The 14562-nt window shown below is 36.9% G+C and overlaps 1 protein-coding gene across 1 annotated transcript; it reads right to left on the bottom strand.

Moving 5' to 3' along the window:
- Positions 1-5889: 5889 nt before the first annotated feature.
- LOC134374737 (olfactory receptor 10T2-like) lies at positions 5890-6855 on the bottom strand. The gene has a single exon (XM_063092678.1). It carries the CDS (start codon positions 6853-6855, stop codon positions 5890-5892), a length of 966 nt encoding a protein of 321 aa, XP_062948748.1.
- Positions 6856-14562: the final 7707 nt, after the last annotated feature.

The raw sequence follows: 14562 nt of genomic DNA, 5'->3' as shown, positions 1-14562 counted from the left end.
GAGTGAATAAGTGATCTTTGTTTTAAAAAATTTTATTTTGTTGTGGTAAGAACACTTAACATTAGACCAACCCTCTTAAAATTTTGTGTGCAATACAGTATTGTTAACCATAGGTACGATGTACAGCAGATATCTGTATTTTATTTGTCTTGCTTAACTGAAACTTTATCCCTGTTGATTAGCAACTCTCCATTTCCCCCACGCTCAGGCCCTGGAACCAGAATTTCATTCCTTGATTCTGTGAATTTGAATTTAAACACCTCATATAAGTAGAATCACATAGAATTTATCCTTCTATGAGTGGCTTAGTTTACTTTGCATAATGTCCTCAAAGACCATCCATGGTGTTCATGTTGCTGAATTTCCTTCCTTTCAAGGATGAATAATATTCCATTGTATGTATATACCACGTTTTCTTTATCCATTCGTCCACTCGTGGACGTTTAGGCTGTTTCCACATCTTGGTTATTGGTGAATAGGGCTGCAATGAACATAGGAGTGCTAATATCTCTTTGATATACTGATTTCAATTCCTTTGGGTATATACCCAGAATTGGGATTGCTGGATCATATAGTAGTTCTATTTTTAATTTTTTGAGAAACTTCCATACTGTTTTCCATAACATTTGCACCATTTTTCTTTCCCACAAACAGTGTACCCACATCCTTGACTATACTTTCCCACATCCTGGACTACACTTCTAAATTTTCCACATCCTTGATGACACTTCATTTTTTTAGAAATAGCCATTCTGGTAATTGTGAGGTGATATCTCATTCTGGTTTTAATTTTCATTTCAGTGATGATTAGTAACACTGATCATGTTTTAATATATCTGTTGGTCATTTGTTGGTCTTACTTGAAGAAATGTTTGTTTAATTTCTGAGCCTGATGTAAAGATAATTCTTTCTCTATGATGCACCTATGACTACCTAGTTATACTTAATATAATTTTCCCACTTGATGAGCAAACAAAGTATAGAGATTGCATTCATCTTTGATGTCTTTGACATCAGTGAATAAAATATTTGGATAATTTTGTGTCTTTTGGAGTTTGCCTATGTAGCTGAAAAAATATTCTCAGGATAAGTGAAAAGTTTTCTAAGCAGATCTTTCTATGTGCCTTAATATATTGATTTACATTAGTCTATATTTAATTATAAACTCAAATAGACTTTATTAAAACATAAGAAGTTCTACTTTTGGTCAATATTTTATGGATGCTGTTCAGGTTTGTGCTGAAATCGGAGCTCTTCTCTGAGCCTCCTAGGGCCAGAGAATAAGAAAATAAGTTATTTGTTGTCCATTTGCACCTTAATTTTTATAGTTATCCTTAGATATCCTAGTAATGAGAATAAAATTATTTATAATTAAATACAATTAAAGAAAATTGAAAGAGATTATAGAACAACTAGGACTAGGTGTTAAATAGAAACTTTATTTTATTCACTATCTAGTGCCTTCAAAATAATTATTTATTTAAATATATTTATTTCCTTAAATATGTAAACGTTTAGTATTTATTTGTGTATTTTATATTTTCCCTTTTATTCAAGCTTTTCTCTCTATGTGTTTCTCTTTTTTTTGCATATTCATTATTACAAATCATAATTATTCTTCACGCCCCTTACACGACCAATCCCTCCCCAATCCTCCTTCTTCCCCCCATCTCTAGTATCCTTAGGTTTGTTCTCTCCTTCTGAAAATTCAACATATTACATATTATTATGGTCTTATCTTCTCTCTCTCTCTCTCTCTCTCTCTCTCTCTCTCTCTGTGTGTGTGTGTGTGTGTGTGTGTGTGTGTGTATCTTTTCAGGACTGAAGACATCTTTCTAGAGCTTCATTTTACAAGTCATAATCATACCTGTAATAATCATACCTGTCACAGTGCTCGTCTCACTTTGTCTGAAACCTTTCTAAATTGTCCAGACTATGTTTGTGCAAATGCCTATGAGTGTATATATGTAAATACATGTAGTAAAGTAAAGGAAAAGATTAAAAACTAAATCAAGACTAAAATTAAATATTTGGAACTTCAGATAAACCTGTATTAGAGTGGAAAAAAGACTGTGATTGTAAGCAGAGTTCTAGATTTAACTTTCAGGGTTCTATAGCAGTCCTATCTGAAGTTGTTTGAGTTGTTTACAATCCCACAAGCAGTATAGAAGTGTTCCCCTTTCTCCGTATCCTTGCCAGCATTTGTTATTCTCCGACTTTTTGATAACAGTCAGTCTAACTGGAGTGAGATGGTATCTCAGTGTGGTTTTGATTTGCATTTCCCTGATGCTGAGTGATATTGAGCATTTTCTCATGTGTCTGTTGGCCATTCGTATATCTTCCTTTGAGAAATGCCTATTCAGCTCCCTTATCCATTTTTTAATCGGGTTACTTGTTTTTTTACTGTTAATTTGTTTTATTATTTATATATCCTGGCTATTAATCCCTTGTCATATACACAGTTTACAAATATTTTATCCCATTCTGTAAGTTGTCTTTTAACTTTGTTAATTGTTTATTTTGCCATGCAGCTTCTTAGTTTGATATAATCCTATTTGTTTATTTTTTCCTTTGTTGCCTGTGCTTTGGGGTCTTATTCATAAAATCTTTGCCCAGTCCTGTTTCCTGAAGTGTTTTTCCTGTTTTCTTTTAAGCGTTTTATAGCTTTGGGACTTACATTTAAGTCTTAAATCTATTTTGAGTTGATTTTGGTATATGCTAAAAGGTACAGGTGTAGTTTCATTCTTCTATATATAGATGTCCAGTTTTCCCAGCACCATTATTGAAGAGGCAGTGTTTTCCCCAATATATGTTCTTGTCGCCTTTGTCAAAGATCAGTTGGCTGTAAGTATGTGGATTGATTTGTGAGTTCTCTATTCTGTTCCATTGGTCCAAGTGTCTATTTCTATGCCAGTACTATGCTGTTTTGATTACTATAGCAGTGTAGTATAATTTGAAGTCAGGTAGTGTTATGCCTCTGGCTTTATTTTATTTTTTGCTCAAGATTGCTTTGGCTACTTGGGGTCTTTTGTTATTCCATATGAATGTTAGGATTGTTTTCACTATTTCTGTGAAGATGTCATTGGTATTTTGATGGGGATTGCATTGAATCTGTAAATTGCTTTGGATAGTATGGACATTTTCACAATGTTGATTCTTCCATCCAAGAGCATGAAATGTCTTTATACCTTTTGTGCCTGCTTTCATTTCTTCCCCTAATGACCTGTAATTCTCATTGTAGAGATCTTTCACCGCCTTGGTTAAATTGTTTCCTAGGTATCTTATTTTTTTGGTAGCTATTGTAAATGTGTTACCTTCTTGATTTCTTTTTCTGCTAGTTCGTTATTGGAGTATAAAAACACTACTTCCTCATTTTTGCATTTCGATTTTGTATCCTGCAACATTACCAAAATTGTTAATCAGTTCTAAGAGTTTCTTTGTAGAGTCTTTAGTTTTTTATATATATAGCATCATCCTGTCTGCAAACAGGGACAGTTTGACTTCCTCATTTCCAATTTGGAAGTCCTTTATTTCTTTCTCTTGCGTGATTACTCTGGCTATCACTTCTAACACTGTGTTAAATAGGAGTGGTGAGAATGGGCATTCTTCTCTTGTTCCTGTTCTTAAGAATGTCTTGTTCCTGTCATTCAGGATGATATTGGTAGTAGGTTTGTCATATAGGGTTTTTACTGGGTTGAGGTATTTTCCTTCTATACCTAATTTGCTGACAGTCTTTATCATGAAAGGATGTTAAATTTCATCAAATGCTCTTTCTGCATCTGTTGCCATATGATTTAACAATCCCACTGCGGGGTTTATACCCAAAGGAATGGAAATCATCACGTCGAAGGGATACCTGCACTCCGATGTTTATCACAGCTCTATTTACAATAGCCAAGAGTTGAAATGAACCTGACTATCTGTCCGGGGCCAAAGAACCCGGTCATAGCCTGCCCAGGGTCATGAAACCCTGCCAATAGCCCTCTGGCACTAAAGATATAAATGCTGTGACCTTTCCGCCCTTTTCTCCTTCTTACTGCTTGCACAGCCCTAGGCGTAGATCACTGCTGCATTGCTTTAGATAGCTGAGAAATGTTCCATTTCCCAGAATGATTTGCCCTGTGGTTTTTTCCCAGAAAACATCTGCATACTTCCTTATCTGCTGATTCCGTCCTGCTGGCTATATAAGCTGTGACCTTCTGGCTAATAAACGAGACTTGATCAGAATACTGTCTTGTCTCCATTTCTCTCGTCTCTTGTCCCATCCAATTCCCACTCCCCTCTCCAGGGTCCCGGTTGTTATCCCCGTGGGTTGGGGCAAATATCCACTGATGAACAACTGGATAAAGAAAATGCAGTATATATACACAATGGAATATTGCATGTATTCAGTAAAGTTTCAGGATACAAAATCAATATACAAAGATCAGTAGTGCTTTTATACACCAACAATAAACAGCAGAAAAAGAAATCAAGAAAGCAAGCCCATTTACAATGGCCATCAAAAATTTTAAAACCTAGGAATAAATTTAACAAAAGAGAGGAAATATCTCTACAGTAAGAATTACAAAATATTGCTGAAAGACATTAAAGGGGACACCAACATTTCAAAAAATGAAAGATCACAAACAACCTAACTACACTTCAATGAACTAGAAAAAAGAAAAGCAAATCAAACTAAGCCCATAGATAGCAGAAGGAAGAAAGCAATAAATATTAGAACAGAAATAGATAAAATAGAAAATGGAAAAACAATAGAAATCTTCCCAAAAGATAAACATTTTTGAGAAACCATTATCTAGACCAACAAAAAAAGTAGACTCAAATAAATAATGTCACATAAAATAGAAGACATTACAACTGATCCCACAGAAAAAAGAATTAAAAGTGATTACTACAAACAATACATACCAAAAAATTGGATAACCTGGAAGAAATAAATTCCTGAGAACATATAACCTACCAAAATTTTATGAAGAAGAGGTAGAAAATCTAAAGAGACCTATAACTAATAAGGATTTGAGTAAGTGATGAAGAGCCTCAAAATAAGAAGACCAAAACAAGATGGATTCGCTAGAAAATTCTACCAAATATTTAAAGAATTAATGCCCATGCTTTTCAAACTCTTCCAAAACCTGAAGACTTCAAGTTTTGATTGAACACTTTCAAACTCATCTTATGAGGCCAGCATTACCTTAATATCAAAGGCAGACAAAGACACTACAAGAAACGAAAATTATATTTCAATATTACTAATGAACGTAGTTGCAAAAGCGCTCAACAAAACACTAGCAAGCCTTATTTGACAGACATTAAAAGAATCATATACCGTGACCACATGGGATTTATTCCTGGATGCAACATATGTAAATCTATTAATTTGATACACCACATTAACAGAATAAAGAATAAAAATCACATGATCATCTCAATAGATACAGGAAAAAAACTTTTGATAAAATTTAACACCCTTTTGTGATAAAAATACTCAGCAAAGTAGGAATATAATGAAATTACCTCAACACAATAATGGTCATACTTAGAATAATAATTTCCTATGTAGAATAATTTCTAGATTCCACAAAGGCAAACGGTACTATGAAAATATGGTGTTCTGAAGCATGTTTTGATATGTATATTACATACATCTGTGTGTGTTTGTATACATATATGTGTGTGTATATATATACGTATATATATTTGTGTGTGTAATACATTTTACATCTTATAATTAAATCTGGATTTGTACTAGGAAAAGAGTAAGACCAGAACAGATCAGGCAATTAGAAAATACTTTAATTGCTTTGTACACTAAGTAATAATTTTTTAAATTGGAAAATTCCACATTTTCCACTTTTATTATCAACACTCTGTACTTTTTTTTTTTTCTTACATGTTTTGGGCTCTTTTATTTACCATCTGAGGGAAATGCCTAATTACACTGCCTAGTACTTTCCTCAGAGCTATCTGCATTTCTTTGTTTCTTAGACTGTAGACAATGGGGTTAAGCAGAGGTGTCAAAACTGTATATGTCACAGCCATCAGCATGTCTTCACGGGATGAGTCACTGTTCTTAGGCCTCAAATAGACAAAGCAAGCAAATCCATAGTGTATGACCACAACTGTAAGGTGTGAGGAACAAGTAGAGAAGGCCTTATACCTTCCCCTTGCAGAGGGCATCTTCACAACTATGGACACAATGAAGACATACGGGATCATAATTAAAATAAAGCTGCCCACCAACACAAAAGTAGTGAATGCCAGGAGAACCATTTCCTGGAAAAAGGTGTAATCACAGGCCAGGGAGACCACAGGGGCAATGTCACAAAAAAAGTGCTGAATGGTGCTGGAGTTACAAAAAGACAAGTTGAATACTATGATGACAATGCACAGGGACACCACTGTCCCAACCACACAAGAGGCCATCATGAGCTGAAAGCAGATCTTTCGGGTCATCAGGATTGGGTAGTGCAGTGGGCTGTGGATGGCAGTGTAACGGTCATAGGACATGGCAGCCAAGATGAAACAGTTGTTGGCTGCCAAGCCAAAGAAGAAAAACATCTGCGTGGCACACTCAGGAAGAGAAATGGTCTTGCTCTCCGATAGCAAGTCCACTAGCATGCGGGGGATGATCACCATCGTGGTGCAGCTTTCTGAAAAGGACAGACCACAGAGGAAAAAGTACATGGGGGTGTGAAGGTTGTGACTGAGCTTGATGGTCACCATTATGGACACATTTGCAGCTAGGATGGTCACATGGGAGAAGAACACCGCCACAAAGAGAAAAGTATGTATGTCCGGGAAACTGGAAAATCCCCACAGAAGGAATGTGCTCACTGCGGTGTGATTGCCCATCTTCCTGGTGGCAGCGACTTTCTCCCACATGTGAATATGAGGTCAAGACTGTGTGATGATTGTAAAGTTCACAGACTTTACTTGGACTCTAATGTAGATCCCCTGGGCAACAGCCAGGTAACTCTTAATGAGAGAACCTGAGAAAAAGAGGATTAAATTCACTTGGCTGAATTCAAGGTCAGGACTCAGAGTGATGAGGGAAATGTTATATTAGACAAATTTGTGAATAATATAAAGAAAGCTCAAGTATCTCCTTGGAGTCCCCTCATTTGTTATCAGTTCTCTCCTCCACAGTCAGGATCTGCATGAGAGACGGAAATATGAAAAAAGTGCTTACGTTCTCACCCACAGGAGTATGAGGAGTAATATCTGTAAAACGTTTACGTGTGACTTAATCAAAACCTGCCGTACTGAAAGGCTTTGCAACGTTACTCAATATCAATTTAAGAGGATGTAAGGAAAAAAATTCAGGATGGTTTTGAAGCATTCTTTTAAAGTCCTTCTGTCCTCTGTGGTGATCCCCAGAATACAGTGGCTGCTTTGCTAAGAGTCATACCAGTGAGCAGACCTGATAAATGATTTTACCATGTTGAAATTTGTGCTTGATTATAATCTACAACAATACAATAAAAATGGAAGTGGTCAATAACTGTCTCCCATCCAGGTGTAGTTGGAAGCAGAGGGTTATGGAGAGACTATTCCAGTCCCGGATGGCATATTTATGTCATGATGTTCCTGTCAATTCTTGAGTTTTCAGGAAAACTTCCAGGATAATTTCTAACTGATATTCTAGCAGAAAGTGCTACTTTGCAGTCCAGCTCTGATAAGAATTAACTCAAGTTCCTCTGATTATGTAACCTCATCATATTTCTATTTCGACTCTTTCTTAAAATAACTACTCTGTTGTGAGGGGACAGCATGAAAGTAACACGAGAATTTTCCATACACTGTGGGGCTCCTTTTCAGGTGCTGTTGTCCTGGAAGGAAAGGAAAACAGAAGACGTGGATATGGGGAACGTGGTGGGGAAAAGAAAGGTAGAGACACTCTGGAAAGTATTCTGTAGGATCCACAAAGCTTGTAAACGAATAAGAAAATATACCTTTAGTTAGTTTCTGTGTTATGTATTGAGTATCTGGGCAAAGAATATACAAGGAGGCAAGTCAGGAAACCAGTATTTTCCCAATATCTGAAATGTGCTGGTCAAAATGCTGTGTGTTTGATAGAATTTTTTCCACTTAATTCTTCACCAAAACTTGATGTGGTAGGTATTTCAGTACCAATATTACAAAAATTGAAACTAAGATAGATGACTTAAGTGACTATCCAAGACCAATGCATTAATACAGCAAATATTAACTTACTGTCTCTGATTTGTCAGGCACTTCTGTGTATGGGAAATATAACATGGAATAAGACAGCTGTGAGCTCTCCTGTCTCAGACAGAGAAAAATGCCATGAAGAGAGTTAAAGGAAAGTGATTAAAGAGTCAGGGACTGGGTTGAGATTTTGGACTATACAGTCAAGAAAGCTCTTTCTGTGGAATTGACACTTACTTTGTGATTGGAGTGCAGTAAGCCACCCAACATGTAAAGATCTGGGGAGAGAAAGTATGACAGACACAGGGAACAGTTAGTGCAAAGTCTTTGTGGTGGGAATGAGCTTGACATATTCAGGGAATGTCAAGAAAACCAATGTGTCTGGAAAACTCTCATGTATCCTCTCAGACACCTCATGAGATAAATAGCAGTGTTCTGTGCATGTTTGAGATAAGGAAACTATGGCTTAGAGAGTTACTGAGTTTGTGAAGGCGATAATGTTTGTTTAAAAAGGAGCTGGTATTTACAATCAGCCAGAGTAACTCTGGGCACGACATTCTTCGCAAGAAGCTGTCCCGACAGGTGCAAGTGCCCTAGCATGGCGTTCAAGATCTACAGGTCCCCCTAATCTTCTGCCCCTAACCTTCGTTATGTGGGGAACATCCCACTGTCCCCCAAGCATGGCAAGTCCTGTCACAGCTTACCTACTTCCACACATTGTTCCTCTAACTTGCAACATTCTTCCTGCCCTTTTCTGCTTCTTAAGGACAGTCCTTGTTTCGAACCCAATTCAAATATCTCCTGCCTAGGAAGCCTTCCCTAATCACTCTGACTGAGTTAATTAATTCTTCTGTGTTCACATCTGGTTTTATTATCATGGCGTTTTAACATGTGTGACTCCTATAACAGTTGGGGCAGAGGGCTATTTTACCATTTTGTATCCCCTACCTGCAGCCTAACTTGGTAAACATAATTTTTTCTGTCATGAGAGTTCAACGAATCAATGGTCCCAGGAAGCTTCACGTGTTTTTTTTCTGAGATACACTGAATAACTCTTCCAAACTGTATTTCTTTCTTTGTTTAGCACTTTCTTTGGACAGGTACTAAAGGCTGTTGTCTGTGTCCCTCAATACATGTGCAGTGTGATTTGTACATGTTATTTAATATTACTTGTTTAATTGAATAACGCATATTTTCCCCCTCTCTAGAAAAAAAAAAAAACCCTCTAAACTCTAGGAGTGGTTTTCTTGGAACAAAGCAAAAAGGCTATTACTCTCTGTCTAGATGCTAATTATTTTCTGTGGAATCATATCACACATGATCGACTTAACTGTTCCTTTACTGGGGGCATATTGGAATTATCAGGGGAAGCTTCCCAAAAGTTATGTATCGTTGCTCACACCCATCTCAGGTTTTAGCTGATCTTTCCAAAAGGAGGAAATCAAAACTTTAGCAGAAATTGGCAGGTCTACCATTTGAAACTCTCACTGTAATTCTACTTCCTTTTTCCATTTGTATCAGTGATAAATCCTACTTTCCTTCTAATACTCAAGGTAAGAGTGATTGAAAATATGTGAGTATTACATCAGAGGAAGAGTTAGAGAGATATGTTTTCTGGTTCAGAATTTTGTGATAAATTCACTCTCCTTGGGCCATACCATTTCCGTAGACCAAAAGGGACATAATTGATTTATTTCCCTGAAAACCCCATTTCCCAGATTTGCCAAACCCCAACCTTTGCACAATGAGCTATTGGACTTAGTATGCCTAGTTTCTTTGAGATAGCAGTGAGACCTACAGGAATTTGAGGCTGCTTCCCGTTTTCAAGCCATTTTGCAGACTCTCTTATCCCATCACCATGTAAACATTAAAGACACTGTAAACCTGTCTATCGCCCAAGGGGCAATCAAAAGCATGACAAGCCTGAGACTGCTGGGACCATCCTGTCACTCCTCATCATTCCCCACCAGACTGACCTGAAGGACTATTCTGGCAGCCACACCTAATTTTTGCTCATGGAGCAACATTCCATTGCGGGAAAATGGTGACTGTGTTATTACCAAGTCTTCAGAAAAGAGCATTTAAATTTTTCCAAACCAATCAAAATAAAAGTCAACTTTGATTCAACTTTCCTATAGTGTTTGGAAGAGTCATGGATATTTTTAATTGTCTGGGAAGTAAATGGGTATGTTTTATTGAGTTGTAGGTGTGAATTCTGACAGGAAATTTAACAAAATTTACATAAATTAGAGATTCTTGAGGTTCATTTTTTTTTTCTGGTTTAAATGGCTCTCTAGTTTTCTTATATATAAGTGGAAAGTTATTTCCTTAATTCTTCTCATCAAAAGGATGCCTGTTTATTTTACAAATCACAATTGCATAATTATTAAATCAAATGGTCATACTGACTGACTGAAGGAAAATCAGAGGGAAACACATAAAGAATTATATCACCAATGGTTTACAGTGTAATTAACAATTAGATTATGGGGGAAACTATGGAAATTGCAGGAACATTTTGTACATATTTTTTATTTTTTCCAGCTTAATTCTTTTCCAACTAAATCATCTAACTAGACTTGATATTGGACCTGGAATTACACTCAAATCTTATTTTTTAATGAGATGGGGAATTGAGCTGAGTTACAGAGGTCTGCTTTCAAACCCAAACTCTACTTCTATAATGTAAATATGTGCAAGTAATTTAATCTCCCTTATATCCATTTTCCTTCTTGTAATATGGCCTTAGATATACTTTCTTGCAGGGTTAAAAATGATACACATACAGACCTATCAGATAATGTGTGCTCCATATTTTCAAGTTCCATTCCATTTGCTAAAACATCACTTGGTTTTCAGAAAACTTCTCCTTACAAATGCCCGTCAATGCTTACCTGCTCACAAAATATCTGTAACACTGTGCCAGGTTCTGCTTGATCTGCCAATGTTGATCCCTCTCAGCACACTTTGCTTTGGTCTGGAGTTTGCAGTCCTATTCTCAGTTTGCAGTTTTCTAAGCCCCTCTCATTGCTGTCGTCTGTGTGCCAACTATACCAGGAATAGGAAAACAACAACAGCACATATCTCCAGTCTTATTGTGCCCTTAGTATCCTCAGCACATTATAACTATCTACTAGCACACACAGCTACTTTGTTGTCAGTGGATAGAGAACAATATACATGGTAAATAGAAACACAAAATAAAATTCCCACCTTATACCAAAGAAGAGTCACTTCCAATCTCTTTAAAATGAGAAAATATTAAGCTGTACGAAGAACTCACAATTCATGCAGTTTTCTGGAGTTCTTTCTGTAATATCATTTAGGGGTAGTTTTTAAGTCATTTTGCCCTTTAGTGTCTTGATGAGTTCATTTTATGTTTGAAATGACAGATTCTCTTATGTCAATAGTGCATTGTCTTTTTCACTACTTATGGCTGGAGCTGAGTTTGAAGAGCATTCCAATGAGAGTTTTGTAGCCACCTGAGACCGTTGGCCCTTGATATTACTTAGTTTCGTCCTCTCCATTAGACACCCAGAAGATTGTCCTCTGTGGACCTAAAATTCATAGTGATATACACAAAGCATTGTTTTTATTTTGACCTAGCATTATGATTATTCAGTAAAGTTTTTTCATATTTATCTGGAAAGCAAATCAAATAATTGAAATTAAACTTGTTTAAATATGTTTTGCAATGTGGATTATTCTCTAGGTATATTTTACTTCGTATTCAATACCATTCATGTTATAATTCTAAACATTTGCCAAGCCACGCAGGTTCTTCTGCTCTATATACAGAGCTAGGAAAAGAGCCTATCACATGAGGCTGTTGCCAACAGAGTCACTCAGAAGAAAATTTGGGGAAAAAATGAAGTCACAGAAAGATTGTCGTCACTGCTTTCTCCTGAGGCAATTCTTATGTAGAAGTCCTTGCTGAAGCAGAAAATTCACTGTAACTGAAATCCCCAAATACTGCATGGCCATCCAGAAAGTTTTTCAACATTTTTCATGAAATTTTTGATACATTAAGCTATGCTGAAGAAATTATTAATAATTGTTAACAATGGTATATCCAATACCTCGATTTTTCTGAGTATCTACTGTTGCATAAGGAACTACTCCTAAACACAGTGGCCTAAAAAAACTATGTTCACAAATGCAGGGCTTAATAAGGATAACAAGTACATCAAATACTCAGTTCCCTATCATGTCTCGTTGTTGATGCTGGTTGTTGTCTGAAACGCATAATGGCGATTTATACTTTCTTTACAGCCTGGTGACTGGATTCCATGGGTGAACATTCCATGAGAGCCTGGAGGATGCTGTATCCCCTCTTATGTCCTACCTTACTTGCACTGCATTCATTTTATTCAGGAAGCCTTAAAGTACTGCCCAGGATCTAGGAGAGGGAAATAAATTCCAATTCTTAATGGGACAGTGACAAAGTTGTGAAAGAGCATGTGGGACTGGAATTTTTGCTGTTACATTTTCTGGGAAATTCCATTATGCCATCTATTAAGATTTTACTAGATTTGTTTTATCACATATCTCTTTGTAATTTTATCCATCTATTAATCTATATTAATTTATGATACATATCAAAAGAAATTGAAAACATTAGTATACTTCCCCATAAATACTTCTGCACACATGTCAATATTTAGAGTTCAGTACTTTTCATGTGTTTTATTTTATGCAATTTAGAGAAAATTTACATAAAGCGAAATGTTCAGATATTAGATATATTGTCCTTATGTATTAGAAAATGCATAGGCTTCCACTCAAGATGGCAGAATAGATGGTTCCTAGCATCACCCTCTCCCACAAATCAACCAATTTCCAACTTTTAAAAAGCAACAACAGGAGACCTGAGATCTGTGTTGGAATAGGCAGGAGCCATGCACCATAGAACCCCAGCCCAGGTCAGTCCCTGCTGCCCAGAGAGGCCCGAGAGCCACGGGGCCCACACATCCCAAGTCAGCTGTGCCAGAACAGGTAGGCACTGCATGACCCCTAGCCCGGTAAAGTCTTCACTGTGCAGAGTGGCCTGAGAGCCTCCATCCCACATACCCTGAGCCAGCTGTGCTAGAACAGGCAGGCACCATGGAACCCACAGCCCAGGCTAGTTCCCACTGCCCAGAATTGGAGGTCCCTTCGGGATCTAGGCCAGACATCAGGATGGAACGAGTGGACTGTGATACCCCCTGCCACAATGACTAAACACCAAAGGAAAGATACCAGAAATATGAAAAATCAAGAAAGTACATCACCACCAAAGGAAAATAATAACACTCAAGCTCTAGATCCTATAGAACAGGAAGTCCTTGAAATGACTGACAAGGAATTCAGAGCAACAATTCTAAGGAAACTAAATGAGATACAAGAAAACTCAGACAATACAATGAAATGAGAAAAAATATACAGGACCTGAAAGAAGAAATGTACAAAGAAATCAATGCCCTGAAAAAGAATATAGCAGAGCTCGTGGAGCTGAAGGATTCATTCAACGAAATAAAAAACACAACAGAGAGTCTGACCAGCAGGCTAGAACAAGCAGAAGAGAGAATTTCTGACCTTGAAGAAAGGCTGTTTGAATTAACACAGGAGGACTGGAAAAAAGAATTAAAATAACTGAAGAAAATAATGACAAAAACAGTATGGTACTGACATAAAAACAGACACACTGATCAGTGGAATAGAGTAGAGAACCGAGAAATCAACCCACACACCTACAGCCATCTGATCTTTGACAAAGGCACCAAGCCTATACACTGGGGAAGAGGCTGCCTCTTCAGCAAATGGTGCTGGGAGAACTGGATATTCATATGTAGGAGAATGAAACTAGACCCATACCTCTCACCATATACCAAAATCAACTCAAATGGATTAAAGAATTAAATATATATCTGGAAACAATAAAACTCCTTAAAGAAAATGTAAGTGAAACACTCCAGGGAGCAGGAGTGGTTACAGACTTCATGAATATGACTCCAAAAGCACAAGCAACCAAAGGAAAAATAAACAAATGGGATTATATCAAGCTAAAAAGCTTCTGCACAGCAAAAGAAACAATCAACAGAGTGAAAAGACAACCAACAGAGTGGGAGAAAATGTTTGCAAAATATACATCTGACAAAGGATTAATATCCAGAATATACAAGGAACTCAAACAACTTTACAGCAAAAAACAGAATAACACAATTGAAAAATAGGCAAAGGAGGTGAACAGGTATTTCTCAAAGGAAGATATATGAATGGCCAAGAGACACATGAAAAAATGCTCAACATCACTCAGCACTCGGGAAATGCAAATCAAAACCACTTTGAGATACCATCTCACCCCAGCTAGGATGGCTAATATCCAAAAGACTGAGAATGATAAATGTTGGT

Source organism: Cynocephalus volans, chromosome 4 (genome assembly GCF_027409185.1).
Source record: "Cynocephalus volans isolate mCynVol1 chromosome 4, mCynVol1.pri, whole genome shotgun sequence".
Taxonomy (NCBI): Eukaryota; Metazoa; Chordata; class Mammalia; order Dermoptera; family Cynocephalidae; genus Cynocephalus; species Cynocephalus volans.
Note: the sequence above shows the minus strand (reverse complement) of the source record. Positions and strands in the feature narration are given on the sequence as shown.

Coding starts and splice junctions, on each gene's coding strand:
- LOC134374737 (XM_063092678.1), bottom strand. CDS start 6,855: ATGGGCAATCACACCGCAGTGAGCACATTCCTTCTGTGGGGATTTTCC.